Below are 25,506 nucleotides of genomic sequence, written 5' to 3'. Positions count from 1 at the left end.
AAATACCTGAGACTATGCATAGCTGCCCATCCTGGGGTTGTGTTTTCCCAGCTAGAGATCGCAACTGTGGGTCTCCAAAAGGAAGGGCACTTGTTGGAAGGGCACTTGTTGGAAGGGCAGCACCACTGCTTGGGAGGCGAAGAGCAGGAGGTTCAGCCTGGCAGAGCTGTGACACAGCCACAGAATGTGGTACTTCTACAGCACAGACCCCAGGACACCCTGAGCACTGTTTGATATGCAACAGTTGTATGCAAATTCAAGTCAAGTGTGACAATTGGCAAATGTAGGTATAATGTTCATTAATAGCTATTTCAAATTAATTAATTTCTAAGATAAACTCTTGCCTCTCCTCTTTGAGAAAGTTAACACACAATTTCAATTTACAAGGAAGGATCAGCTACTGATCACAGAAATACGGAATCGCATGTTCTGACATGCCAAGTCATTTCAGTTTCCTTGTGCTGGCTGCCCCATTCGCTGGCTGATTTCACAGTAACTCATTTATGTGATCACTTGAAAAAGAAGGTATAAGATGAAGCTTCTTGGCTCAAGCTAGATGGCCTTCATGTGTGGCTAAAGTACGATGAGACCTATAACAGGCTCCAAGTCAGCTTATCTTATCTGATGCCACAAGCTGGGGAAGAAGAAGAAAAATAGCCCATCACCTCTTTCTATCAGATTCAGGAGGCACAAGGAAAACACTGTGCATCAAAGCTGCAGCTGGAATATAGAAGGAAACCCAAAAATATGGCTTCAGTCCCAGGACAGTTCTGATAAGGAAAAAGCACTGATTAGAACGCTTACAAGTCAATCGAACCTAAGCCCATATAAGCTGTATGCAGCACACTGAGTTACATGAACAACACAGGAGTACCATGAGAACACTCTGAAGAGAAGGTTGCACGCAGTAATTATCTCACACACAGAAATTTTTATACCATTTTGGCTTGCAGGAAAAGCAGGAGGAAAACCTTGATTTCACAAAAGCCACAGAACAGCTTACTTATGGGGGTGGCAGAGCCTGAGACAGAAGTAACTCATCAGCCACTTGAAGTTTGACTTGTGTTTATTTGCATACTGTGCTCCTGCATATTAAAATACTGTGAGAACTGAAATGAAATTTTCATTAGTGTTCAATGTGAAATCTCACCCATGGGATTCAGCTTCCAACACTTAATGCATGCATTTGCCTGTTTATACTTTAAAAGAATATATCCATTTATCCCATGCTAACCTTCAACCTTCAACCCCTTAGCACACCAGATTGGTAGCAGGACAGTATTGTTTTAGCATCTCTGAAGTGCACTACAAAATGGTCATTTCTAATTTAAAATATTTCAATGTTTTGTAGATGGAATTACTGATCTTTCACAGGACAGCATCAGCTGAGATCCCAATCAGGAAGACAGCTGAGTATCAGACATTGCTAAATAATTTTCTTGCTGCTTTACAGATTCAATTTCGTTGTTCTTGAGTGTTTCCCTGGTTATAAAATCAACTGCCCGGCCTTTATAAAGTGAGAAATAACAGTTACAAATAAACTCTGGTGCTGTTTCTAAAGCACCAAATCCACCATGTTATCTTCCAGGAGCTGGGCTGGAGTTGGGGGGGGGGTGGGGGTCAGGTCTGATGCAAAGGTGAAGGGGAAAATTCCTCAACAACTTCTGAATGTGTTTCAGAAATGTACGTATTGATGATCTTAAAGGTCTTTTCCAACCTTCATTCTACGGTGAAGTGACACTCACTGCCTTGCAGAAAAGCTGCAATAGGCAAAACAGGCTGATACTGACATAATTCATATTATGTAGATTACAGAACAATGCAAAGCATATGTCTCAGGCCACAGCTTATGTGGTTTTCCATCTAATTTACCCTTTCTTCATTTTACCCCAAGCAAGGAGAGGAAACAGAGGAAACTGGAACACCTGTCAGCAAAATGTCCCACATCTCCAGGGACTCCTGCTCCTGGGCATCACAGCAAACCACAACATCCAGGGGCTGAAGGGAACTGCTTTGTGCAGAGTAGCCAAGGGTGGTTTTCAGTCCCAAAAGCAAGAGCTGATACTTCTTTCAGTACCAGCTTTCTACTGGATTTGATGTGCAGCAGGGAAATGCCGCCCCCAAGTGAGAGACACAAGCAGCTGGTTACCAAAAGAATGAATAAAGGAAAAGCTTTTGGGTGCTAAACAAAAAAAATGATACTGCAAATTGAAAAATTGCTGAAGTCACAGTTATAATTACTGAGGATACAGGGAAAACAGCTGCAAGATACAGCCTCCTGTCAACACACTATCAAGATTTACTGGACAAAGAGATAATAACCAAACCTTTCTATTGATGCTAAGCCTCAAGGACAGACCAATCTCTCTCTTTTAAGAGACACACTCAGTAGTGTCCAGGAATATCTGACAGTAAACTTATTATAATGAAATCACCCCAAACTCACTGGTTAGGCTATGAGAAAGGGGTGTAAACAAAGGCACTGTGGAACAACTGATCTGAGCAAGATAGGATTTCAAGCAGAAACTGCCCACATCCTTATTGCTGGCCGGTCACTTGACCTAACTTAAAATAAGCTGCATAGGTCTGCAGCAGAGACCTGGCTTTTGTTCCCACTCTGCCTAACTGCTGAGACCTGGGGTGAAGGATTAAAATCTCTGAAACTCCTTTTTTTCTCTCCCTTTATTGTAAAGGTAATACTCACTGTGTAAAACCATGCAAAAATCTCTGGCCAAAGGTAATCCCTGAGCGCAAGGTGTGACTACCGACACAAAACACACCTGATGGGCCACACCACTCGGTCTGTAGAAGGATTAAGCAGCATGTTAAGTGCAGAACTCGAGCATCTCCATGTTTGGAGGTGGTAAGAACCTCATCTTCCTGATCCTCAAAGCAAAGGTGACCCTTACCACTGGAGAAAAGTTCTGAACACCCCAAAATCTGTTCCATCAACACTGTTTGCAGTCTCCTGGGCAGGTGCTGTCAGGTTAAGAACACATTACCCAAGCAAACTGGGAGATGGAAAAACGCAGAGCATCGTGTTCAGGAAAGAATGAGTTCCTGCAGATCAGACTGCCCTGTGCCAGACTAAAACACTTACAAAGCAAGCAGGTAGGTGCAGGTAGGCAGGAAAACAAGGGCTCAGGTGTTACCAGATTTTTCACATGGCAAAGAAAGCATCAGATGTGTAAAAACATCACAAAACAAGAGCAAGCATTTGTTGTTTTAGCTGCAGAGGCGAGACTGAGGGAGAAGAGGCGAGCAACTCCTCTCTCCTCCAGTTTCTCCCTTGATGTTTTCATTCAACACCTTGTGAAGCAGGAGCACAGAGACCAAAAGATTAGCACAGCTCTGCCGGGAATAACACACTTGCACAATAGGTTCTGCCCTCCATCCTAATCAAATGGTGCTGCAGCCCCTGTGGAGAGATACAGAGCCAAACAAAAACTGTGAGTTTGCAGCTGCTTCCTCCACAGCACAGGGCAGCCTCACTGATGAAACTCTGCCAAGCCAACTGCTTCGAGCATCATGCAGCACAGCAGCTCCTGGATGGACGCACACAAGTGACTGCTGGATGCTGATAGACTCTCCAAAGGAGTCGTTTCCCGTCTCTGGAGCACCCATTATAAAAGCCTCTGCCTCTCTCTTTGTGGTCTCAGGATATTCCTACCAGAGGAAAGCAGTGGAGTGTGCTGTTGTAGCAGGGAGTCCCTCCTCTTCTGCTGCTCCCCTTGCAGCAGAAAGATAACCTGGAATGAAATCTGTCCAGTGAGGACTGACCAAAAATCTCTTGCCAAGAATAAAACAGATTATTACGTTAGAGTATCAGCCCATTCCATAGGGAAATAGCAAAACTGGTAAGGAATACCAACCATGTGGAGGACACTAAAGAGAATTAACTTTATTGTGCTGTGATCAAATCTCTAAACCTGAAATTAAGGGATACCAGCACCAGATTCTGAGACAAATGTAGCACCTCTGGGAATCTGGCTATTCATCACTATGTCAGTGATCTGAAAACAGATACCATAAACAATTCTGGGATCACTGAGCATGATGTTTTCTTCAGGTTGTGTGTTATAACCCTTCTTGAACCGGGAAGCAATGCTAGAGAATACACGCAGAAGACACAGCAGCTAACAGGCGGAATCCCTTGCTATAAGATACAATAACAAAGTTGTCTGGGGAAAGGGGAGCAAATGTTTGTGTGTTTTAACTCCAACATATTATTATATTTTTTTTCCCTTTAGTTTATCAGCAGAAGGAGTTCAGGCTCCAAACGCCCATATTGATGAAAGCATTCACCAAACCCAGAAAAAGGGCATCTCAAAACCTAAAAGTGGTGGCAGTTTTACACCCGGCATCTCTACCAGTAAACTATGAACTTTCCTGCTACTCCTTCCTACACATTTCTACCAGTTCCACCTCCCTGGATCTAAGTTCTCCCTCTGTCAGTTGCCTCCAACTAGGTCTGATAGTTAAGAGGGAAAGAAATGACATTTAGTTGATGAAGCCTGTAAATTAGCCAACAAAAATGTTCACTCTAATCCATTCATCAGAAAAAATGGTGGAATTACATCTTTACCTAAAAAAACCCTTCTAATTTCAGCCCAATGAGTCAGCACTGCTGCATCTCATCACTAAGAATGATTCATTGTCCCTGCACTTCTCAAAGTCAAGATTAAGGGTATTCACCCCAATTCACTGTCATCTCATAATGACTCTGGTTCCAGGCACTGTGCTTGCATAGAGTACTGTTATAATGATTTATATGAGAGTGTCACTTTTAATTTAAAGGTATAAAGAGCAATTGCCAGTCTACCCACCATAAAGGAATATTTTCTTTCCAGTGGACTGACAGGTGAATTTTCCAGTTGAATACCTGGAAAATATTCTTGCTGGACAAGAAGGGGTATCTACAGCCTACGGGTGGCAATGCTTCTGAAGACACAAGTGGATGGCCAGTATCTTTGGAGAGAAACACTTCATTATGAGATAACAGAAGATTTTCGGAGGAGGTATAATCCAAACAGAAATTCAGACAAAAGCAGTATGGATGGAAAACCTCGGGCTCAAGAGGAAGCTATAGTGAGAAAGAGGGTTTTGTGCACGGATTAGACCCCAGCCAGAAGATCTGTAGCTAGATGAAACAAGAATGTCAGAAGCTAAACAGCAGCACAGCTGTAGTTTTCTTTTCATACGAGTCTCCTAATCTCACAGTCATTTTCATTAACCTTTCTAACTATTAAACCAAGGCCACTGATCAACCCAATCTGACCTTAGCACACGTGAGCACTCCATGGCAGAGCATTTCTCTAAGCTGCCCAAGGCTCTCTGGCAGTTGGTGATGCACAGTGATAGCTCAGAAAAGATGTCTTTAATGATGTGTGTGTGCTGTGGCCCTGTCTCTAACTGTACCTCACAAACAGACTCCCAACAGGAGCCCTCAGGCATGCTGGCACACTTCCAGTGCAACTGTTGTGAGCCAGCCGGCAAATGCCATTAAGGAAGTGAAAATCCATGTTGCAATCAAACTTGTTTTCTTCTGGATTCATTTTACTCTAGTTTGATTTCTTGCCCTGGTTCTCTGTGCTACTGCACACGTTGTGCTGGCTCAAATAAAGGTCAGGGAGGGGTTTAAGCCAGCACTACCCTTGGACTGAGAAATTTCAGCCACCATATTTTTGGCATCCAGCAGAGCAGTGGGTGAAGTGCCTAAGCCTCAGAGGGTCTCCAACACATTTCAAACCCTACTGGAGGTTGCTAAGTAACAACACTGTGACCCCCCCCCAGACAAGACTGCAATTACTTGCTCTGACAAAGCAACGCCTTTACTGCCTTTGCTTCTGCCCTGGGAACAAGCTTGCTGAAGACCTGTCTCTGCTGCCAGAGTATTTCCAGTCCCTAGTCTGGGTGTGTGGCTGGATTTTGCCCAATAAAGCAAACATTATATTTTAAACATAGCTATTATAATTAGCAGAAGCTCACTGCTCAATCCCCCTTCCAGACAGGGATTTCCAAATGTCACAGTGTGCTTAGCACAGCTGATCTCCACCGATGGCTGCTCTAATCATGACTAACATGAAGGTCCAGAGTAAAGAATCAAGTCCCATCACTGGAAGTGAGATGAAAAACCAAACAGGATAATTGTCCTCCTTCATCTTGTACCTTCCTTTTGTTGTATTCTCTGTAGAAAGCAAGTTTAACAGAGAGACTCTCCACTGAGGAAGGTATATTCACACCTAAGGCCAATCAGGAACTTCTCTTGGAATGTTATGCCTGCATCAGCTTGTTCTGCCAGGGTACCATGGCATAAAGACGAAGAGCAATAAAGGGCAGACGAAAAAGGGGACAAATCCCCCAAACTAGTACAGCTATTGGCTACTAAAACCCTTTTGCAGAGACTTAGGCTAATGCACAGACACAATCTAAACCAGTATTTGCTTTCAAAATCTGTTTTGGAAAAGCAAAACCAACCTTAGTCCTTACCAGTGACCTGCAGCATCAAAAAACAACCCTGCAAAGTATTATTTCCTAACACATCCCTACCCACAGCAAAGAGCTCCTACCCTTGAAGGAGAATGCCAGCACTTGCAGCGCCAGATATTGCATAAAGCAGTGGTTTCCAGCCTCCTTGCAGGCAAGCTTGACTTCAAAACCCCTGGCAATGCTCCACACCTCAGCATGTCCCATGGAGCCAGCAGAAGTCCAGCTGAGTTTATTAATGTAGGTCTCATGCAACATCTCACCTGTGATGTACTTGTGCCTCACCCACACCTCCTGCCTTGCTGGCTGGGATATGCTCATATAAACTTCCTCCACCTCTCCAAAGCCCCATGAAAGACTGAAGATGGTTAGCACCAATCCTGCTCAACAAAAGGAGAAACCAAAGCACACAGATTGCATGACCTTTGCAAGGCCACGGAGGCAGTCACCAGTTATGATTATAATGCTATACCTCATCAGTTTTGTACTACAAACAGGCTTTAGAGGTAGAATTTGCCTGACATTGTAGGGAAAAAAAAGAAAGGGAAAAAGAAAAAGCATTAACAGTCCTTCCACTGAAAAAGTGAAAAATCCTCCAAGATAACAACCGCCCTCAAATAAAAGCAAGCATCCCTGTGCAGCACGGTCACGCTCCTGTAACTTCTTTTGTAAGCACAAAACTCTTCCACTTTTATTTGAGAACTTATTCAAAATAAACAAATCCCAGTGGGATTTAAGCACACTGCAGAGACTCCAGCAAAACTCATCTAAAAGGAAGCAAACTAAAGAGATCCTCTCTTGGCACGCTCTTGAAAGGAGGATTCACCACATTTCTAATTGACTGCCACCATGGCTTAAGTGAATCATCTATAAATAGGCATCAAATGCAAAGCAAGCACTTGAAGGAACAAGCAGAGTTTTGTTTTCTGTTGTTACTGCTTAATGGCTTGTTGGGAAGGAGGTGGCTAACAAGGTGGAAGAAATGTGGGGAAAACATAAAGAAACAGTAAAGGATGGGCTGTGGGAAGGAGGGATAAAAAGACATGAAGACATTCAAAGGTATGAAGTAAGATATGTTTTTTCCTTTTGTTTTCAGGAGGACTGAAGGATGAAGGATGGGGGAGGTACATCAGAGTATCAGTTAGTAACTGTGCCACATGTGAGGTAAGCAGGGAGGTAAAGAGGTAGCAGAGGCAGCACCCTCATACACAAAACATGACACCCAGCCATGATGCTGACTTTGCTGCAGTTACTCAGAAACAGATCTCAGGCTCTACGTTCCGAACTAACGCTGCTATTTAAACCATAAGTACACAGGGAAAAGATGCTTGTGACTTAAGACTGAGGATGCTAACCCTAACCCTAACCCTAACCCACATACTCACTACTTGAAGAAGGCTTTTTACGTTATCAGTAGAGTCTTATCTGAAAACTCAAGCTCCTTTGGGCCATCTTGGACTCATTTCTAGTCTTTTCTACATACCAGATTCAACATTCTATTAAGTGAAGTCATTAAGTAAAGCACTGGCAGTGTTCATTCAAGCGTCTTGTGGTAAGAGTCATCCAAAATAGGAGTGGACTCAAAACTGTTGCAAGGTAAGCAGTCATCACATTATAAGAAAAGTGAAAATACTCATGTCAATAAGCAACAGAGCTGAGGGAATCTGAGTCATTCCCAGAGAGGATTTAGTTTCTGGAAAGCACCTGCAGGAAAATTTCTAATAAACTCCATTTGATAACACTGAATAACTGTTTCTCAAAATAACCGGAACTTGTATTTCACAGCTCCTGTTCTAACCTGCCTGCTCATCCTCCTCTTCCCCACAGCCAGTCTGACTGCCCACAGCATCCCAGCCTCCAGCTTCCCGGCGTTCATCAAAGCAGCCAACTTCATCATCCTTTTTAATTACTTCTCTTAATCCTATGCTCCTTCATTCAAGACTGAAGGAGGCTCTCATAGACTCCAAGGAGCAGAATGGTTTGAGTTGGAAGGGACTTTAAAGCTCATCCAGCTCCAACCCCTGCCATGGGCAGGGACACCTTCCACTAGACGAGGCTGCTCCAAGCCCTGTCCAACCTGGCCTTGAACACTGCCAGGGATGGGGCAGCCACAGCTTCTCTGGGCAACCTGCGCCAGCGCCTCACCACCCTCACAGGGAAGAATTTCTTCCTGATGTCTAATCTCCCCTCTGTCAGTTTAAAGCCATTTCCCCTGGTCCTGTCACTACAAGCCCTTGTAAAAAGTCTCTCTCCAGATTGCCTGTAGGCCCCCTTCAGGTACTGGAAGATTATTATAAGGTCTTCCCTGCGCTTTCTCTTCTCCAGGCTGTACAAGCCCAGCTGTCTCAGCCTGTCTCCAGACAAGAGGTGCTCCAGCCCCTTCAGCATCTTTGTGGCCTCCTCTGGACCAGATAACCTTCTAGTTCCTCTTTCCAAGGACTTCTACTAGCTTTAAGATCCTTCACTACTCCTGAAAAGTCCCTCCTTGCAGCTCCATGGCAGATTTGTTGAGCACATGGAGTCTGCCAGCAAGCAACCCAGGACCTCCTCAGAGCCTTCTCCTCTGTGGGGATGGAGGCTTATCCCATGCCAGCTCTGCACAGATTTACAGCATTCTCAAAATTAAATCATTTCCTCCTGCAGGGAGGTGGAGAAGGCTGTCAATATGGTCTGTAACCCAAGCTTTTAAACTCCATCGGTTAGTATCTTCCCTTACTTGGTTCGGAAAGGGTATGCAAGGGGTGAAAACCCAGCTGCAGTGACAGGAACAGAACAAGTAAACATTCCACCCTTGCACAGGACAGGCACAATATTATTCTCTGTTTGCCAACCACCAGTTTAATTTACATTGTAAAAACTTGCAGGAGATTTACTGAGGGCAAATTGTGGCATTAATCAATCTGGGGCCGAAGCCCTTTGTTTAGCCATAAAATAGAGCAGGAGGAACAGAAGTGCGTATTTCCTTACACTGCCCCATCAGTGCTTCTCAGTTTTGGGCTGAAAGGATTAACTACAGAGGAAGCACTGCGATTTTATCTTAGACATGGTCCATTTGTTCCTTGGCCCTTCTGCTGAGACTGCCAAAGAAGATGCCAGACAGGATGGTATTTTTGAGATGCAAGTGTTTATCTTCCCTGAGTGAACCAAACAGCATCTCATTTCAGGAAAGCAATCCAGCAACTCCCAATCGCTTCTTGCTCTAGCAAATGCAGACTGACAAGGCAAAAGGTGAACCAGCTCGATGGTCCCATTAGAAACCTTTGAGTTTCCCTGCACCTGAATGCCTGTCTAGCAAAGCCATGCTACAAAAACATAAAAGATCTCCAGTTGGCAATGAAAGGAGAGAAGTCAGAACGTATGCTAAGATCATCTCAGTTATTAGCTCCTGCCACACAGGTATAAGATGCAGTGAATTGCTCCTCCATCGCATAGCATGGGACGCTCCAAGGCTGGGAGTGCTGTTTCAGAGGCATGTAAAGGCTTGCTGGTGGATGGGCATTAGGAGACACATGGTGAGTACACACACAGCTGATGCTGCAGGCAAAGTTAAATCAAGCAATAGAGCCAGGGTAAGGCAACATGGAGATGAGAGACAGTTCCCTTCTGTAAAGATCTGCAAGTAGGAACTGTTAACACTCCTTATTTTAACCTTTTTATTCACGCTTAAACTTCCTTTCTTCTTAACCAAGCAGATAAATAGCTACAAAGCTTCCCCTTTGCCTAAAGGTGGCTGGCCTCAGGGTGACAACACCTTAATTGTCCAGCCTAGGCTGACCCTTGCCAAAAAAGTCTTGCTTTTTATGGAAGAGGCCATGCAGGAAGGGTGCATAAAACGTGCATTTGTTGTTGTGGCTGTATTTGTGCCATGCAGCAGTTCTCAGGTATTCATGGAGACTCCAGCGTGACCTTTTCCTCCCCTTTGCTGTTCAGAAACAAGTGGAATCCAAAGAGCAAATGGAATGTAACAGAAACTAATATCCCCAATAATTACAGCGATGTGTGAAGTGTTGATGGGCTGTAGAAATCAGATACAATGAATTTGGGTCTTGCCTGGCCTAAATAAAAAGGTGTTCATTATCTTGAGAGGAAATGCCACTTATGAACGATAAGGTCATGCTGCACTGTGAAGATAAATGTCATTTCTCTATATAGCTGTGAGTCTCACCTACAGACTTCAGAAATGTACGTAAACAGCAAAGCAATAAAAAGCCTGTAGAATTAGCCTGGGACACTGTTATTTTAAGAGCATAATGTCAGTCACGTGGAGTTCTTTAGAGATGCTTTCCTGAACACATATGTATGTAGACACATGTACCGACATTGTCCTCTCAGGTCATAATAACCCGTTTTCAAACAAGCTTGGATATGTTTGCTGCCATGTCTGCTGAAAGAACTGAAAACTAATTACACATTTATACTGTTATAAACATTCCCAGGAACTACATACATCTGCATAGGTATTTCTGCGCTCATCACAAGCCCCCAGGCAGCCTCTGCCAAGCACAATGAGCGACTCTACTTTAAATAAATACCATACATAATGCTAACAGCTTTCTCTTCTTGACAGCTCTGTGTGCTGCCATGCTGCAGCTGAGATACAATTAAGTACGTCAGATGAGCTTTGAGTGAATGGCTCAGACGGAGCAATCTCCACCGAGTAAGAATGGTGGCCCAAATGCCTCGAGCTGAGGTTGTCTGAAGAACGGGGGTTTTCTTGAAGCACTCTGCAAGTGGCTGCTATTGCCCTTTCACACCCACATTACAGAAGGCAAATATGTGAGTGTGGTTTAACCACTGCTGGGATGTTCCCACCTAGAGAAATAGGGTTTGCCACCACAGTGCAGATATCACTCATAGCTGCCTGTAACAACTTTCTTCATCCAAAAGGTCACAGAATACTCAGCAACCAGCACCCTCATGTTGCTAGGTGCAACTAGAAGCACAGAGGTCAAAGCAGCACACCTGAATATCTGAGAAATCAGGTCAGGGAACTGACCTACCCTAAGGCTGCATTTTCCCCTAATGAAACGATGTCTTATAAAAGGGAATAAAACAGATGACTAGAAAGTGAAGAACACTGCATCTATGTGAACTGCTAATAAAGAGTAGCAAGAATGTAATTGCCAAAGGTAGGGTTGGTAATAACTAGCTTAGAGATAATAAAACCCCAAAGAGCGTTACTTTATGGTCTCTGCCAGTTCCCAACTGCACTGCACAGCCTTGGCTTTAAGAAAAATTCAGAGTTTGTGGTCTCTCAAGAGATACTCCCATAAATTAACACTGATACAGATATTCATCTTTTCTTTGTGTACATAAATAATGTACGCTGGCTTCTTTACACAAAGAAGCCTCAAAAAGCTCTCCCATTACACAAGTTAATCTACTTTAAATAACCTCTACAAAATAATGACTCTGTTCACATTCACAGCTACTCAATATATCACTGGGGTTTTATACAGCAGTAATAGTGTCACATATAATCTGTCAAGCTTGTTGACGTCCTTTAAAAATTAAAAGCATTTAGGTTTAGCAACTCTTCCAAGAATCAGCTTTCCAAAGGAAAAAAGAGCTATTTCTACCATTTTCCAAAAGGAAGTGAAATTGATGTGACAAGGACTCATGTTTGCAAGTCTGCATTGTGGAATGCAGGCATGAGAGCACAGAATACATAAAAATCAATGCTTTAAACCAGAAATCAGTTCTCTTTTTACCATGGTCTTGGGTAGAACTGAAATCTGAGTATACATCTGTCAACTATTAGAGCTGTTTAAACAAATTGAAAACATGTATCAGTTCAGTATGTCAAATCAATGTGCCATGCATTTCATATCTGTGTTATTGTCACCAAAACTGGATTCATGGCACGTGTATTGTGCACTAGTACTAGCTGTTTTATTAAACAGCATAAATAAAATCCAGAAGAAAAACATTACAACTTTGCATTGCAGGAAGACTGCGACTTTTTCCAAAACTCAGGACTTGCAGTTTGTTTTGCTGGAAAGCTTTTAGCACAATCAAAGCACATTTGACATTAACACTGATTAAAGCAAATAGATAAATTGCAAAGCCTCTGAGAAAACAGATTTGTTCCCTGCAATTTACCTGGACCACCCCTGAAGAGAGGAGATCTATATCAACAGCTTACTTCTGGTTCACAGCTGAAAGCTGCTATCAGCTGGCTTTGTCACTTCCTTTCTTCTCAGCCTCTTCCAAATATTAGTAGAGAAAAAAGAGAGAATTCCAGCCACCTTCCTTTAAATGCTGTTTGCTGTGACTTGCAGTGGTGCCGTTCTCTAATTCACCACCTTAACATGAAACCAAACTGGGGAAATGGAGATGCTGCAGCCCATGGACAAACCAGTCCACAGGGTGAGCGTATGGGAGCAAATGCAACTCATGACTATGGAGAAGTATTAAGGGTGAATAATTATGTATGTTCTGAATTAAAACAATTGCAGCTGGCTCTTGCACTAAGGCACCATTCAAGTAACTGTGCTCACGCGCTGACTGAACCAGGCTTTGTAGACTGCTTAGTTCCCTGAAGAAACACCTCTTCTACTACTGGTAATTAAGGCCAAAATGAAGAATCAATGGGCTTCAAAAAGCAAATCAAGAGAGCAACTACTGTTACTCTCACTGCCACAATAACCAAAGTATTAAGTATATTAAAGTGTATCTTACAAACCTTGGCAAGCTGTGAAGAGCAGGAGCGTTAGAATCCACAAGAGCATAGGAATAAGACTGCATGGATGTTGCTTTCTCAAAGCACTTTTTATGTTTATGTATTATATTATGTAACTATTTGGTAACAGGATCTCACAAAACTCTGTAGCTGGAGCCCATGGCACCACAGTGGGCAGAAATGAGTGACATCCTGCATGAGATCTGACCCTTGGGTTGTTGCTCCTGTGTTGTTTCAAGATCAAGCATGCACAGATGGAATATTAGTTGTCTCATCTTCTCACTATGTGGAAGAGGGATGGAGCAGATAAATTATGTCTACATCATTTCTTCCTTTTTCTTGTTTTCCCTTACACAATGAATCCCAAGTACAATAGATGCACACATACGTACAAACTTTATCATTCTTTCCCTGCAGGAGATCTTTAGAATCTTTACAGTATGTTTTTAAAATAGAAAGTAATAATTAAAAATATTAATCCCTCTTTCTTACAAGAGACCATCATCGTGAATTAAAAGATGACACAAAAACACTTACAAATACATACTTGAAATCATAAATTATGCAGAGATTGGGTAATTATTCTGCTATGAAGCACTTCAAATCATAGAATTCAAATCCAATCATTATAAAAATCAACAAATCTCAACAAGTTCAGAACACCTCTTAAGCTGCCAGACAAGCACTATTTAATGTCATTAATACAACGCAGAGCTAGGGAACAGCTACAGTTTCCGAGGCATTTTCCATGTAAAACATTATCCCAATGTGCAGTCTTAGCTTTTACTTCTTTCACAGGATACTTCCTTCCTTCCTCCCCTTTATCTGCTTGGTTTCCACAAGCTACTAAAGCTTTCATCAGTGCAATAACGTTCCTAAGTAGTAGCTGTAATAATTAGGGGGTATTTAACATCAACCTTACATCTGTAGTAGCACTGAAACCTGGATCACCAACATGGTTCAAAACAGGCAAGATGCACTGGCCTGAGAGCACCTCTGGGAAGGATGGATGGAGCACTGTCTTCAACAGGATGTCACCACCCTGCTCCAGAAAGACACGATGTATCCTGGTGTTAGGAAGCTTTGGTCATTCCCATCCAAGGATCACTCCAGTACCCCCAAAGACAAACCCTGCTACCAGACATGGGGCACAGCAGTGACATGGGCTCGGTCCACATACATGAGAGCAGCGCTACATAAAAGCACCATGATTTCCAGCTTGGAAAAGATTCAAAGAGGTTAAATCTCTGAATTAAATGCAAAATGAAGCTTGTCCTACTTGGTGAATGCTTTCCAACATTGCAAAAGCCCAAACAATTCTGTAAGTGTGGAAAATAACACTGGAAAACGGTGCAAGCATGGAGGAACCTGCCCAGCAAACTCCCTACTGACTCCCAGCCTTTCCCTTCACACTGCTGCGCTCAACAGCGAGTGATGGAGACCAGCACAAGATGTAAGAACGTATTTCTGCATTTTCAAAGCCTTCCCTTTCAAAAGCTGGAAGCTACCTGTTCCTAACCCCATTCCCCAAGGATGCTTAACTGACCTTTTTCCTTCTGTTTTCCACCTGTGAGGGAAGAGACATGTTACCACCGTGTTACTTGCAACCCAATTTCAGTCCCCTGCTCCCACTGCTTCATGCTCGCCACAGGAGGTGATATGCACCATATTGCACAAGAGCAGCTCTTTCATGTGACATCTTTGCTGCCATTTGCTGCAGATGGGGCCTCTGCTTCCAGTCCATATGTATTCTTGCTTCCTCTTCCACCTAAAGACATCTAATTGCAGAGCCTGTATCTCTACGCACAGGCATGCAGGCTTTCCGCTGTAAAGAGTTCTAAAGCTCTCAGTACTGTGTGAAATGTTCTCCCCTGTTCTACTGGGGTATCATCATGACTCGTAACTGCACATCAGTTATCTTCCCTTTCCAAAACATCACTAAGAAAGAGCCACATTTTAAATCCTCTGTAGGAATTTGAGACCCAGTTCATCTGTTTATCTTGTCTCATATAGCCAGGTACATCTGAAGCTAACCCAGACTTCCTAGGTCAAGCCTCGGTTGTGCTTGATTATTTGTAACATCACCAGAAGAGGCTACAGGAGGATTTGTTCATACCAAAAGCATTTTAAGGGGGCATAGTGGGAGGGGAGGAAGAAATCTTTTCATTGCTGGCATCTATCAGTCTGCCTGGGGCTGAAGAGAGATCCTTCAGAGGCCAAGTACACGATCATTCCCACGTCCTCTAAGCATCACACCTAGACAGCAGGATGACGATATTAGCACAGTCACAGGTATGCTTCCTGCCGACTGAAACCCTTCAGACAGCAGGATTCCATCCTAAACTCCCTGCATTGCTAGCACAGGTGATAATTTACATTTATCATTACTAGAAATCTTTGTGCTTAGAGAGCCAAAGACACAATCTAGTCAATAAAGAACTAGGGGCTGTGTCAGGGACTGCATCTACATCAGGAGAGTGACTTTCATCAAGAAGTGACAGCAATTACAATGTCTCCCCTTGTTTGTACTGCACTCGAAGCACAAGAGAGCAGCAGAGTTGCAAAATGCTTTTCTGACCCATGCACTTCAACATAAGCTAAGAGTGTGAAAAGGGTCCTTAAGGCTGCTTGGTTCTGGGGGCTTGTCTGTAAAGCAGCTTATCATAGGTTAGAGATACAAATGCTGTCTTACTTAATGATTTTATTTATTCTATGCAAGTTGGTGCCAGGACATTATCACTTCTTGAGAACGATGGAGGCTTGCTTCCAGTTAGTTGTGGTGCCTAGGAACTGCTGAGCTGAAGCCTTCTTTAAACTGCCAGAGCATCCACACACTAAAAATACCTGTAAATCTACCTGCAGTGAAAACCATGATGGTTGGTGCAGGATATGTCCTACTTATACTTAAGGCAGTGCCATGGACCCCTTCTCTTGATCAGTTACTAACTTTCAGGACAGATTCAAAATGGAAATCTCCTCAAAAAAATTAATAGCAACTGAGTTTTAAAATCTAGTCTGGCCTAACAGAAAGTCTCAGTTACACACAGACAGGCTTTGCTGCAGCATCAACTCGTTCTGAGAGGCATCCTTCTTCCACAGAGCAGGGACTGTCACCTGTAACAAATCATTAAGCCCCTTCATGACTTGACTTCCTCATTTATATTGTGCTTATTTGCAATGTGCTTTCTCAAAACACAGCCACTGGCAGGTGGAAAAGGGAGGGAAGGAAACTAATGGCTCCCTGACTTGGTAAGGTCACTTAGGTCTGAAGGAAGATGAAATGTGTGAGAGAAGAGAGAACCCAAGATAATCCATTTTCCAGGACTGCTGGAGGACATGGAGCCTGACTTGCTCTCCTTTAGAAAAGGAAGACAAAGGACTGCAGTGGTTCCCAGGAAGGCTCGAGTCTGACTAGAGATGCCAAAGTGTTCAGGTTCAAAATGCTATTTGGACAAGGTGTTTGCTTTGTCAGAAGATGATGTCCAGCCCTGTGACTGCTTCAGTAATCAGTGGTAGCTGATGCATGGAGCACATTAGCGTCATCTCCAGAGAGAGCCTCTTTTCTTCCCCATGAGTCACAGATAAGATGCTACCATGACAGCAGAAGCCTGGGCAAGTGAAACATATGCAATACTGGAGTGGCAGGAAAGCTCTAGTGACTTTGATTTGAACCTTATGGACAAACCAGAGAGAGCAGAGTAATCTTAGCACTGCTTCTTACAGTTGTCACTGGGAAAAAACAGTGCCCAAAGGTTGGATGGCAGCAGAGAGGTAGAGAAAGCAGGAAGAAAAGAAGTGGAAATTAAAACAAACTCCTCTGTACCTTGCACAGATAGAAGGAAATTTCTCTGTAAAGTTCCCATCATCACAAAAACCTCTTTTGCTATGTACAGAGGCAATTTACCTTTGAGGAGGAGAGGAAATACAGCAGAGGAGGGATAAAGCAAGATAAACATCAAGTGTGGATCAAAGAAAGGAAAAAAGGAATAAAAAAAACATGTAAAAAAAAGTGGAAAGGCACTGATGGAAACTGGGTGAGAGACAAGGAGGAACTGTAAACTCTCAGATAAACACTTTATTGCATCTGCACATAAAATTTAAGCACTTTAAACACAGGGGTGACTGGTAAGTAACTCCCTTTACAAAGAGCAGATTTGTGGCTACCTTCACAAGAATCAACAATGCCCAGTTTTTATCACCAGCAGATGCGCTGCAGTTATCAGGTGCAGCTAAAGTGACAATATTTGGTCAATGAGTTCTGAGGTCACCAGTAATGCCCAACAGTGGAACAAAAACACAGAGCATATGGCATTTCATGTGCTGAAACTGTCAGACTCATAATTAACTGATTAGAGTACATATGGTGCTCACAGACAGTGTAAATCTCTCAATGTAACAAATGCTGGAGACCATTGAAGGTGTCAGCATGCATCTTCCTTGCAAATCTCTCTCCATTAAAGTTTCATATGGAGGCAAGTGTGTTGTAATAAAATCGCTATTAATGGAGTTATATTTATGATGATTGTTCTTTTGTGCAGCTGGATTTAACTTTTCAAACACTAAACTCTGCATCAGAACTCTTCTGCAGTAGCTGCTGCCTGCAGAGATGCTTCTTGCTTTGTCATGTTTACCTTGAAATCAGAAGTTCTGGGAGCTAAGATAGTAAGAGTTAACCAAGATTGGCAAGAAAACTGTTCATATCACCAGCATCAAAACAGAAAATTCCATGGCAAGGTATAAATGCAGCTACAATTCTGTCTGAGTATTTATAGGAGGCTGGCCAGGGACAAACTCATTCCCTCTTCAGTTCCAAAAGACACTTTCAAGAAGATGGTGAGTGACACTTCATTAACCACGTGAAATAGGCTGATACAGCCAGCTTGCTCTTCCAGCCACCATGTCAGGTGGCATTTTAGTTTGCACCTCTCCTGTTTTACATTCAACACTATGTGAGGTGCTTTCTTGAACATCTCCAGCCAGATCAGCCCATGGATCAGGGGCTGGCCTGGGGGCAGGCAGCTCTGGGGAGGATAAAGCAATCATTCTGTGTGCCCGATCAGACTAGCTGTTTGTATGTCCATGCATTAGAAATCCAGCTTTTCTCATCAGTCATCAATGAAGGGGATTTTAAAAATTCCCCATCAGCCTTTCTTTGCCTTCCAGTCCTCTGCCTTATCAGGCTCTGACAGGACCAGTTCTCATGCAGCACCATGGCACCTCCAAAGTGACCTGGGATGAAAGCATTCTCCTGTATTTCAGTTTCTGGGAAGGTACCTGTAATCCAGGCAGTGCCTGTGCAGCTCTCCTGCCCAGTGAGGGCTGGGGAAGGAGGGAGTAAGGCATGACCCAGCGTATCACCAAAAATCCATCCTCCCAGCACACATTAATACTCACGCACAGCCCTCCAGGGTTTACACACACCTCTCTCATTCCTTGTGTTCTTCTAAACAGCTTCCCACCTCCACTTATACATCAAGCAAAAGACTTACCAGAGACCTCATCTCCCTAGTGAGTTAAAAGCTGTTGCCTCAGCCCAAGACCTTCCTAATCCTACATGGCTTCCTCCTCTCTCCTACTGTGTTATCACTGTCACTCTGTCTTCACCAGAGAGCTTCGTGCCTCACACAGTGCTGCTGGAATAGATGGAACAATCTCCATTTTAAGAATAAGGAAAAATCCCTGTTAAGAACATCACTTGATTCTCGTCTATGGTTTGTTCAGAGGTGAGGCTGCTGGTTAACAGATTAGGGCAGCCAGAAAAAACCAAAAGGTATCAAAGAGCTCTCTGGTAGGGAGCACAGAAGGAGATTTTGGTAAATTAAGTACTCTGTAGAAAAAAAAGAAAAAGAGAAAACCAGCTGTGATAACTCAGGGAGGAGAGACAAGGTGCACGGTGTGAATTTTAAGGTTTATGACCAAAACTGGAAGGCAGAAGCTACAAAATATAATGCAATAAAATGCATTTGCCTTAGGGGTTTCAAGGGCTTTTTCAACTCAAGATCCTTCTGCACCATAGCAATACCTGCAGCCTGCCCCGTGGAGGTGCAGCGCACAGGGACTGCGCAAGTGCTGCTCCTATACACAATGTCCCAGTGGTGGTAAGTCCAGCAGCACCCCTCTGTGGGCATAACTGGGTACCTGCAGTGGTATATCCCCTGGAAACTAGCGATTTTAACTGTTTTCCACTTCAACCAATTTAGCCTAGCAAAAAGCATCAGCCAGGCCTTCTCAGCTCAGATTCATCAGTCTCTCTGCAGCCACCCCAAACCTCACCTAGATCTTATGTGAATAGCTCTGCATATTGTTGCTTTGCTGCCACATGCAGATGCTCCCAGATGCGCTCCTCTCATTATTCCATGCTACCCTCCAAGCTGATTGTGTGCTGCCCCCGCAAACTCATCCACACCACGGGCTCTCAAAACCTTTCTGTCATACTGACTTATGTTGAAGTTCCTTTCCTCTAAACCACCCCTCCCACACCTCATAAACAACAGAGGCTCCAAGGTGCCTCATTCTTGTTGTCTCTTCTGCTTGTGAGTCATGCAGGTGTCAACACTTCTGAAGTCTGTACAGAGGCTCAGCAGAGCTGGGAGGGTGCAGAGCATTATGTGAGAAGTTATTAATAGCTGCTATCGACCAGTTCTTTGATCTATAGGCAGCTGATTACAGCTGCTGCTCCTGACAATGAGGCACCAGGAGTCCTGCCTGCACCTCTGTTTCCCTTTCCAGTATCCAGATTTTCTACTAGAACAAAAAACTTTCTTCCAGGATTTCAAAATAGCTGGGATTCAGCAGTCAACACTGCAGTCAGAAAGCCAAACACAATCAAGTGAAGCATAACATTTTACTTTGCAAGGAGAATATCAGATCTCTGAATCCCGCTTCTAGCAGTCTTTGAAAGGCTGAAGGGTTGACATCACGCACAACAAGCCTCCAGAGAACACAGCTCCTTTCTGAAACTTTCCATGTAGCCTGTAATCAATATCCATGAAAAAAAAAAAAACCTTGGAATTTGTACCCTTGGTTCCCACACTCTTCCAAGATTTCACCTGAAGAAGGAAAGGTAATTCACTATTGCCCAAAGACACCATGCACATCTGACCTGCAAAAAAATCAGGAGATCTCCCTCCAGCAATGCAGAGCCAACGTTGGAAACAACTACGAAAACAGGATGAAATAATCACCTTCACTTTATGTCAGCACCACCTAATCCTGCTCTGTCTGCTGGTAAGCAGCGTGGTGATCAAAAGGCAACAGAGAAACATTCTGAGACAGACAAATTCAGGCAAATTCCCATTTTATCTGATGTTACCAGCTAATCTCTATTAACTTGTCCAAAACTCTCCAGCATTCCTTTTCTGAGAAACAGGGATGAAGTGGATCTACACTATGCTACTGATGTACACAATACCACACTGCTCTGCTTGCTAAGGCTTTGAAGGTCATTAGAGCCAGTACTGCCTGACTTAAATCCCCACCTATCAATACAAGAAAAGAGCCTTTTTAAGGATACCAGAAGCAACTGGGTTTTGTGCACAGTGGGACAACGCACTTTATGGCTTGAACATGAACCTGAAGAGCATCAATTCCTGTGAGTTTTACTCCATTTGAATTATGGCATCTATAAATTTTTATGATGATGGAGCTAGACATGAAGGAAGGAAAACTCACATACTTAGGATTATTGCAAAGCCTATGTAATCAAGCTGCCAAGATTTAAGATTACAGACATATTCTAAACATTTCAACTCATGACCATAAAGCCCATTCCACTATGACAAAGCACAACAGAGAAGTATTTGGCAAATGCATGTTAGCATTTACCTCACCACAGTCACATTTCAGATCACGTATTTCCAAAAGAGAACTAAAAATAATGGAAGAATACCTTCAAGCAGAACTTCTATCTTTGGAAAGAATGTTTTTTCCTAAACAAAACCTAGTTTAAAGTACTTAATAATTAGTGGTATTTTGGTGGTATCAGGCCCAATGCCAAGAAGTGAAGAATTAACAGCAGACACACACACTTCCCTTCTTCAACCCTTAAAGCTCTTGCAAACACGCAATCACTCACACTGTGTACAGAAGAACCTCACTACACGTGTGATACAGTGAATTACTTAGAGTAGAGCACAGAAAAGACACCACACCTCCTACACTGCATTACTCCTTCCCCTTACATACAACCCTTTAACTCACAGGGACTAGCTGGCACTCTAGCCATGCAGTACAGCTACGCTTAGCACAAAGCACACTCATCACACCAAAGATGGTTATTCTTGGCTTGGGCCAGCTTCAGGTGCAGAATAGTAACTTGTGGCTCTTACTGATCCTGGGATTTTGAAACCTGAATTTTGCAAATCTGTCTTCCGCGAGAGCAGATCACCTCACCAGGCAATCCAGTCTTACAGGTCTCAATTCCTTCACCCCTGGGTTTAGAGCATGATGCTTCTTTATTACCTCCAGCTCAGTGTTATGAGCATGCAGCTTCTGCACCATCTCCTCAGCCTCACGCATGCGCCGGTTCAGCTGGGGTGAGTGCTCTGAAGGGGTCAGCTCGCTGTCATACGACTCCAGAATTGCTCGCATCCCATCCCGCTCCTGTCAGGAAGAACAGCAAACACCTTTAGGGATACAGCCCCTGACCCACTCCAAGGAGAGAGTTCCCAAATCACCATTCTACTTCTTTGCCCATTATTCTTTTAAGGACAAAACCCTGATGGAGAGACACTCACCATCTTCATAGCGGCATCAAGACCCAGATGAATACACAGTTCTAACAGAACAAATGTTGCTGCTCTGAACACTGAAGAATTAGACTGTGTATATAAAACCACATACCCCTTGCAGGAAAGCAACATGCACACATTCTAACAAGCAGATGGCAACTGAAAACAGAGCCTGCCTGCTTTTTGGAGACATTATTCTAATTCAGTGTGGCTGAATGGGTTTCTTCAGCAAAATATTTAGTGTAGTGCTTGATATTTTTCCTGCCAAAGAGTTCCAGCAATGAACTAAAGGAATTGTCACAACAGAAATGAAACAGATTTGACAATGAACAAAGTGGCTGAGAGCAAATATCCTCTACATGGTATGTGAGTTATCACTCATTAAACATGGCAACACTCAGTGTTTGCAATAAATACCTTTTCAGAGGTTAATAAACTCACAAACAATGTGTTTGGTTCACTAACCAAGCAGGTGCAGAGAAAGACAAAGAGAAGGAACCCGCTCCCCTTTCAGGTATAAAGCTTGGGCTGAAAGCTAAAGGCAAAACTTCTTGTGTGGACTCTTGCTTGAGGTATTTCCTAATGCATTCCCAACTTCAGACAGCACCTAACACCCACCTCTAAGGCACTGATGGAGAAGAAGAATGGGGACAAAAGGCTGAAAACTGCCAGTAGTCAGGTGTGTTTTAAGGAGATGTTATGGTTTAAACCACGACAGGAGATTACTCTTTACAGTGCAGTATGCATACAGGGATCAGCCAGCTGATGAGGTGCTTTAACCGCACAAAGAACCTTCATGTTTGTAAGGCTACAGAATAGGGTCAAAGTTGCTGCTGATGATGCTTTCTAGCTTGTCCTGCTGCAGGAATGCACAAGTGCTCTGGACAAACCAGGTCTCACGTGTGAATTCTGCCATCACAAACATCTAAAACATAATTAGACGATCACCCAGCTTTATAGCTGTGCAGTTTACATCCAGACTAGGCACCACCACTGCACTGGACCTGGAGCACTTCCTAAACCCAGGCAGATTGCATTGAAATGCTTTGCTGGGATCCTCCTCTCTGGGGGATTTCAGGAATTGCCAGGGTAGACAAAAAGATCCTTTTTCCCCAATCCCAAATGAAAAAGGCTGTATTGCAGACAGCAGAGGTGATGCCCACTGCTCAGCTAAGCAAGCCTGTATACAAAGATTATCTCCTCCTTCAAAATCTAAAGGTCAAAGACTGAACACGGATAGCAAGTGTACAGGTGGGGAAGGGAAGGAGCAGGCAAATTCAAGGTGTGAAAATAATACTGAGGGCACCGCCAGAGGTACAGCATGTGTTCAGAGCATGTCATGGATTGAAAGGTCAGCAGGTAAAAGGACACCAAGACCAAAGGACAGCCTGAGGCTACAGGAACCAAGTTAATAAAATAATAAAACCAGGTTTTAACATAAATAGTACTGGAAGCTATAACAAGCTCCTTGCTCGGGGCTGACTGAGGAGAAACATTTTTCCAACGAAAGAACAGTTTTGACATAGTTTGGAAAAAATTATTCACCTGACAGACATATGAAAAGACATAATTCCACGTTAACTGCAGAATTAAACACAAACCCAGCCACACCACACCTGGCTTGTAATGAAAGTCAGAAGAATAGGCTTGCTCCATCCTCCCTCCCTTTCGCATCACCCCATCTGCCCAGTGCACTTTCCATAAGGCAAGCTGCTTTTGCTAAGGAGATGACTTTCACTCCCCCTTTATTGCAGAATCTTATCACACATGAGATGAGAATGTAATGACAGCCTTTACTTAAGGTATTTGTTTGATCACAGACTAGTTTGAGTTAGAAGGGACCTTGAAGCTCATAGTCCCCTTGAAGTTCTAGCCCCCTGCCATAGGCAGGGACACCTTCCACTAGCCCAGGTTGCTCCAAGCCCCATTCAACCTGGCCTTGATATCCTTGCAATTAGATCTGCAATTACAGCATCCTCTCTTTCTCTGTACCCCGAGCGCTCCTCTAGCCTCATTTTCCACTCAGCATCTTTCATCAGTGTGATCATTTAACACTGCAATGTTCTCTCCATTACAGCAGGGCAGTCCCAAAATCCTTAGCATGTTTTCAAAAGCAAACAGGACCCCTGGCAATTCCCATCACACTTGGCTTCCAATTAACTGGTGAACATTAGGTCATTCGAATCATTCCCAGCAAGGTCCTAGCAGTCGCCTGAGCTGTTCAGCTGCAAGGAGGACAAACTTCAGCTTTCGTGTTAGGATGGGAAAATTGCATGGGAGCAGGACATCCCTCCAGGCTGGCTTTGCCCTAAAATCAGCTACAGATCTCGTTCTTCAAAGCCTTTCTCTTAAAGAAAGAGTAAACTTCTCAAGACAAAGCATGTGTGGTAAGCACAGCACAAGCTGCATTGGAAGGTGCTGAAAGAAAGGGTGATACAATTAAACACTCGATCCTGGAGTTCAGTTCTCCTCTTTAATTATTTCTAAATATTAACACTGTAATGAAATCAATTCTCAGCTTTCAACAAGTGGTCCCCAGCTCCCTTTTTTAAATGTCTCCCTATCAAGAGCTCTGACTGAAAGCTTTTCCCTCCCTCCTAAAGATCTTGTCAGTTTGGCAGGGAACAGAAGTTCTTGTTGAGAAGTCCTCTGCCTAAAAAGATTCTCTAAAATGCAATCCTAATTTAGTAATTGCTGCAGTATCTCCTCATCCCCAATGCAACATTCCCCAAGCTCCATCAAAAACTTTGCAAGGGACTTTCAGAAGTCCTTTCTAACCTTTTCCCAACACCTCTGCTTTCCTGCTTTCCAGGAGAGCAGTTATGAGAATTAGTGAAAAGCAGTTTCTCTGGGAAATTCTCTTCCCCAAATTTACCCAGCACTGGGTATCTCTGCTAACTCTCCATGGACCTTAGACTGGCACACTTCCAGGTGCTCTCTACCTTGACCAGTTTCAAATCAACACCAGAAGAGAGTTGCAGCTTGCTCTAAACATGCCCTAAAACCAGAATAATTGGATTTGATGTTCATTATAACCCTAGGAAATTAATGCCCTGCAGCACTGGTGCTGCAGCCTGCAGCTGTGTTTGAGGAGATCTAACTTTGAAAAAGAGGGAAGAGAGGGATTTCTTCAAAGGCTGAAGTTTCCCTTCCTTCTGTCAGCAACAGCCCATTCACCAAACAAATCTGCCTCCTACTACTGCACAAGTAACTAAAAAGAAAACATGTTTTATGTTCTTAACCACAAACTAGAGTTAATCCCATGGAAATCTGCTATGAGAAAGTATAGGAAGGCACCTCTGCAAAATGACAGCCCTAAAATAAATCTTCTCTCTGGTCTTTCCACCAGCTCCTCTATTCCCTCTATGTAAAGCCAAAATTCAGCCTGGTCAGCGAGCAGCTTGAGGCTAAAGGCAAGTCTTTCCCAGCACTCACAAACCAAAGGGCCACCAGAGGGTTTAGAAACAGCTGGGCTCCTCCAGGATTTTGGGGTTCATATTAGGGAAAGACCTGAGAACGGTTCACATCAGCACCATCAACATCCTACCAACACCCTCCATGTCACTGAAGCAGGGCTACTGCTCACCTCCCAGGGCAGCTGCAGCTTCA

The 25,506-nt window shown here is 43.5% G+C and overlaps 1 protein-coding gene across 4 annotated transcripts in view; it reads right to left on the bottom strand.

The window, feature by feature from the left end:
• MAD1L1 (mitotic arrest deficient 1 like 1) overlaps positions 1 to 25,506 on the bottom strand; it is a 368,957-nt gene that overhangs the window by 190,864 nt on the left and 152,587 nt on the right. For all 4 annotated transcript variants that reach the window (XR_009963812.1, XM_062613593.1, XM_062613591.1 and 1 more), the window contains exon 12: positions 21,629 to 21,769. Coding sequence is in view for 3 of the 4 variants with exons in the window: in XM_062613593.1 (XP_062469577.1) it covers positions 21,629 to 21,769 (141 nt within the window). In the remaining variant the exon portion in view is untranslated. The remainder of the gene's footprint in view (positions 1 to 21,628; positions 21,770 to 25,506) is intronic.

The sequence above is a fragment of the Pezoporus occidentalis genome, unplaced genomic scaffold (genome assembly GCF_034315485.1).
Source record: "Pezoporus occidentalis ecotype Australia unplaced genomic scaffold, CSIRO_AGI_Poc_V1 ctg169, whole genome shotgun sequence".
Lineage (NCBI taxonomy): Eukaryota > Metazoa > Chordata > Aves > Psittaciformes > Psittacidae > Pezoporus > Pezoporus occidentalis.
Note: the sequence above shows the minus strand (reverse complement) of the source record. Positions and strands in the feature narration are given on the sequence as shown.